We start from the raw sequence: 5,441 nt of genomic DNA on the forward strand, positions 1-5,441 counted from the left end.
AAGACAACGTTGGAGAAACGTGAACATTTTATTTGTTCTGTATAATCTGCAGATTCTGACAGAAATCTGCAGCTATCCTTTGAAGCACCGCTCCTCTAAAACAGCAATAAGGATCATTATTAGGTTATTTACATTATTATGGAAATAACAAAATTGGGAAACGTGAAGTCCGAAGTCTTTATATTAAGGGCCATCAGTCAAACAATACTGTTTGCTCTGGGTCTGAACAAAGCGCGTTGTGTGTGACGTCTTCTTTTGCGCATGCGGGCCGCTTTGAGCGTTCACACTAGAGCGCGTTTGCTGTCGCATTTTATTTGTAGTGTGAACGAGCAGACAAAAAAATCGGATTTGATCCAAAAATCGGAATTGAGCATTAAGACCTGCAGTGTGAACGTAGCCTTAGACTGTGTCTCATGTTTCCTGGATTATTTTGATAGGTCCTTGTGTAGTGCTTGCTTAGTGTGTTTAGGTTTGCTTCCTCCCTGTCTCCTTATGTTTGAGTACTCCCAGCTGTGCTGTCCTCCCGTGTCTCATTCCCTCATTATCCCTTTGTGTATTTAAGCCATTTGTCTTCCTCTGTTTGCTGCCGGATTATCTGCGTATCTCCCCTTATGTTTCTATGTCTCGCGTTTCCCAGTCTCCAGGTTTCCATGTCTCAGGTGCTCAGGTCTTTAGTTTCTTTGTACTTGTTTTTAAGGTTTCTCCCAGTTTAGGTTTCGCTAATTTAGTCATTGTCACATTTGGCTTTGTTTGACTTCTGCTCCGCCATAACAAAGACTCACTTTCAGTTCAAGTTCTGTTCCATCTCCAATGCTTGCGTTTGGGTCCTCTCACTCATAAGGAATACCGTCGTGGTCATAAAGATTGTAGCTAGCCGGCTACAAAGCCTGGTTTCCGGCTTCCTCTTTGTAGTGGACTTTCTCCGACCTTTGATTACGTTTCTCCTGAGCCTGGAAATTTAAAGCCTGTGTTTTCAGAAACAGAATCATCTGCTCTAAGGACTTAAAGAACTGTGTTACTCCCACTCCTCCCTGGTCTGGAATAATAATTCCAAAGATTGTTTATTCTGAGACTGCGTGACTGTGAAACTGGGCTCCTCAGAAACTGAAACTCCCCCCAGAGGCTGAGCCTGTGACCTCAGCTGGCTCTGCACTCCTGGAGGCAGTGCAGCCTTCCTCTCCTCCTCCGTCAGCTGGGAGCTAGGCGAGTTCATCCAGCCAGCCATCCCGATCAGATTGCATGGGCTGCGCAGCCCCAGCTGCTGCACCCTGAGCCAGCTGTGTGCCCTGCACAGCTCCAGATAGCTCTGCTTCAGCCAGAGGTTTCTGCACCTGCTGGCCCTGTTTCGCCTCAGCCGAGCCCCTGCAGCCTCCTGTTTCAGCTGGAGGCTCACATGAGCCCGCTCAGCCATTGCCTGCCTCAAGTCGCACCATACAGTTTATACCACAACAATAAAATGTATTATTATGACTATCTTCTTCAGTCCTGCTGTCTCCCTGCCGGATCTTCTCCTCTTTCCGTCCTCGTCTGACCTCACCTCGTATCTGCTCCTCTTCCTGCAATAACAGAAGACGCCTCCCTGACTAGCCTTGATTATTAATATTATGCTACTGATTCTATTTATTATTTAAGTTTGGGAAATTCTGTTCGGACACCCTCAGCCCAGTATGATGTGTAAGCGTGTTGCAAAAACCCTCTGCACTCTACATGTTAATCAAGATAATTCAATTCAGTCGAAGCACTGAGCTCTAATATTGGGAGGCCCAAATAAAAGCTAAATCAAAACATGAGATTGTTTGTTTTTTGTAGGTACGACATGGATGCAGGAGATGCTCCCTCTCATCATCAGCGGAGGGGATCCGGCCTCCGTTGAGACTCTCCACAACTGGGACCGTGTTCCATGGCTGGAGGAGAATCGAGCCCTCACCCTCAACCTTGAAAAGAGGCCGTCTCCACGCATGTTTACAACTCACTTCCACTACAGCATGATGCCGCCATCCTTCTTTGAAGTTAAACCAAAGGTAGGTCTGCCACATAGTTTGGTTCGTGGGTCATTAAAGCTGTTAATTCAAATGTGAAATGGGATGTTTTATGGGTCTCTTTAATTCCTGCTATAGAGTAGCAGCTTCTCCTCCTTAATAATAAATAATTGGCATAGATATGCTGGGATTCATCCAGGCATAATCTAAATTGAGTGGTTTAAAACATGAATGTAGCACAGGCAGCCAACATGTACTTGTAAAAGACATGTAGCCAACAGCCCCTAATATTAGCCTGATAAAACACTGAGTATACAACTTGTCGGAGAAAAATGTGAAAGTCTTTGTCAGGTTTCCTCCGCACAGAAAACTGATGTGGAAAGAAAATGAAGTAACTGAAAGAACATTACAACACAATTTAAAAGACACAACAACAAGAACAGAGGATTTGTCATTACTCACCACTGACAGCTTCTTATGAGACCTCAGGCTATTACTTAGTAGTTCCTATAAGAAATACAGGGTTTGTATTCTGCTGTGCCTGTGTCCAAGTGTCTGGCATGGCAAAGTAAGCAACCATACAAAAAAAATCACCAGTGAGAAGGTCTGTGATTGCATGTGAAGGACAGGTTATGAACTCAAAGTGCTTTGTCTGTGTAATACATACATTGTAGTTTTATTTGGTCATAAAGCTACAAACTTAAATGTTGAATATTTAAAGTGAAGTAATGATTTGTCATTACTCCAGGTCATCTATGTCATGAGGAACCCCAAAGATGTGTTTACGTCTGCTTTTCACTATTTCGGGTCAACTTCGTTCCTGGTGAAACCAGGCCCACAGAGCGAGTTCCTCCAGAAGTTCCTAGATGGAGAAGGTTGTTCTTTTTTTTTACGTCTGTATTAGAACAGCAGGTGACATTTAGCCTTTTATTCAGTTGTATTTTACAACTGGTAACAAGAGGAATAAGGATTGATGAAGTTGAACCATTAATGCAGAGACGTTTGCTATTGTATTCATAATAACTCAAAGGGAATCTTTTCTTTTTCTTTCAGTTATATTTGGTTCCTGGTTTGACCATGTGAAGGGTTGGCTCAATGCTAAAGATAAGGAGTCCATCATGTACATCTCCTATGAAGAACTTTTAAAGGTGAGAACAACTGCAAATGCTTTCCAAATAATTTAAACACGAAAAAAGAGTCAAACACTGAGATTCGTGGTAAGAACATGAGCTGAACGGTGTTTGTCTGCACGGTGCAGGACCTGAAGGACTCTGTGGCCAGAATCGCTCAGTTCATGGAGAAATCTCTGGATACTGAAGTAATAGAGAAGATAGCAGACCGATGCTTGTTCAAGAACATGAAGAAAAACAGCATGTCGAACTACTCGGCTGTTCCTAAAGAAATCATGGACCAGAGCAAGTCTGAATTCCTCAGGAAAGGTGTGTTTTTGTAATACTACTGAGAATGGTTACCGCACCCAACCCCTCTCCCCCCGTCAAACCCCCCCGAAGTATGTTGGTTTTGAAGCTGTACTGTATGGTGAAATAGCATGAGTTATATCTCTTATCCACCCCCCTATAACTTCGACTGGCATGTCTAAACAGGACTCTGGGAGGAGGTGAGTGTGGATGTAGGTTTTAAAATGAAAGTATGCAGGCAGGAAAATGTTGGAGTACCTTGGATTATTGGTAATTTTTTTTGTCCTTGTGTTCCTCCTTTGCATCACCGACCCAGCGCTCTTTTATCAGACTTTTAAAGGTTCTAATTGGTGCAGAAAAAGTTTTGACTCTGTGTTTGCACCTGGATGTGATACCTAGGTTTTAGAAATGAACCAAGAACTTTCTAAATGATCACCTGAGATAGGGTTTGGATTTTTATCTTATAAGCCTGGTAATAGTACGTAAGGAACTGAGAAAAACTGCAACAGAATTTTACATTTACAACCTAAAATAATAGACACAACAGTTCCTTCAATTTAACTTTAATTCTTCTCTGTGTGTTGTGTTTCAGGAATTGCTGGAGACTGGAAGAATCAGCTAACAGAGGCAGAAGCAGAATGCTTTGATGCTGTTTACAAAGACAAAATGAAAGATGTCAAATATAAATTTGTTTGGGATTAAAAGACTAAATGAAAGTCATTTCATCATAGAATTAGAGAAACAAAGTAGAGCATTAAATAGTTTGTTGATATGTATTCATGACGTAATTTCGTAGTTATCAACATAAAACTGGTAACAGCATTCTGATTGGTGCAAAACCAAAATCAGCTCTGTTTAAGTGAAACCCTGGTGGAGTGAGGGGGTTGTCAGGGTCGATGTCAGTGATGATGTTGAAAGAGTCCGCGAAATAATTTTCCACTAGGCTAGAGAACTGTGAAACTTAAAATATCCAATGTCACTGAACGAGAGTGGCAATAGGACCAGTAACATGTAACATGTATTTGTTTATTCTATGCCATTTTGTTTTCTGCTTCCAAACTTTCAAATGATGTACTTTTAACTCAATACCATTTATATTAACTCTTAAGTTGCTTATTCTGCAGATTTTAAAGCATAAAATGTGATAAAAAGCTATATTGTTACAGATAAAGCTACCCCCTGATGCACAAGTAATTAAAAGCATGTGATATAAACATTCAAAAATTATAATCTAGTAATATAGTGCATATATTCTGCATAATTAAAGTATATTCTAATGCTCAAACATTTGTTCCATTACTTAAGTAGATTTATGCCTTTATTCAATATGAAACAGTTTTTACATTTGGGTGCAATGCCACTTTACATATAATACTTTTGCATCCGCACACAGGTCTGCACAAGTATGCAAGTTTTCCTGTGCTGTGTGTTTTTCTGGTCAAATGCTCTGAAGTGTCACAAGGAGTTATGCTACCCTCTGTAGCTCAGATCGTACATCTTGTCTGTTAAAGTGGTCACTGTGCCAGATTAAAGCCCTAAAACCTTGCCTAAGTCATGTTTGTTAAATGTTACTACATGTACAATATTGTTAGAAAGAATGTACAAGCTAGCAGTGTATGGGACATCAATGATAACGTGGTGTAAATCATAATTGAGTTCAATGCAATGTTACATCACCAGTCATCTGAAGGCTGTTACGTCCCCTGGCTAGTCTAGAGGGTTGAAGGGACGAACATAAAGGTGGATAGAGAAGGAGGAGCCAAGATGGTAATTTTAGAAGGTTTATTTAATACTGGTGATGGGATTTGGGGTCAGACTGAGGTATAACGTCAGGGAGAGCCAAGGCCAACATAACAAACAAAACATCCCTGATGTAGAAATAAAAGAAACTTACCTAACTCCAAAGAAACAACATATACAACCTATAACCATAACCTACCTAACAACACATAAACAGGAGAAAACAGGTTGTCAAAACAAAAGGCAGCTCTCCCCTTGTATGAGCATTGTTGTTTTCATGTTCAGACGGCTTGTCTGAACATGA

General features: G+C 41.0%; 1 protein-coding gene across 1 annotated transcript in view; it reads left to right on the top strand.

The window, feature by feature from the left end:
• Positions 1–4,943, top strand: part of LOC102214084 (sulfotransferase family cytosolic 2B member 1-like) — a 9,024-nt gene extending 4,081 nt beyond the window's left edge. The window contains exons 2-6 of the mRNA XM_005721901.1: positions 1,810–2,021; positions 2,728–2,854; positions 3,033–3,127; positions 3,238–3,418; positions 3,990–4,943. Of these exons, the coding sequence (XP_005721958.1) occupies positions 1,810–2,021; positions 2,728–2,854; positions 3,033–3,127; positions 3,238–3,418; positions 3,990–4,099 (725 nt within the window). The 3' untranslated portion in view covers positions 4,100–4,943. The remainder of the gene's footprint in view (positions 1–1,809; positions 2,022–2,727; positions 2,855–3,032; positions 3,128–3,237; positions 3,419–3,989) is intronic.
• The last annotated feature ends 498 nt before the right edge of the window (positions 4,944–5,441 follow it).

Source organism: Pundamilia nyererei, unplaced genomic scaffold (assembly GCF_000239375.1).
Source record: "Pundamilia nyererei isolate P.nyererei 1_Seehausen unplaced genomic scaffold, PunNye1.0 scaffold00005, whole genome shotgun sequence".
In the NCBI taxonomy this organism is placed as follows: domain Eukaryota; kingdom Metazoa; phylum Chordata; class Actinopteri; order Cichliformes; family Cichlidae; genus Pundamilia; species Pundamilia nyererei.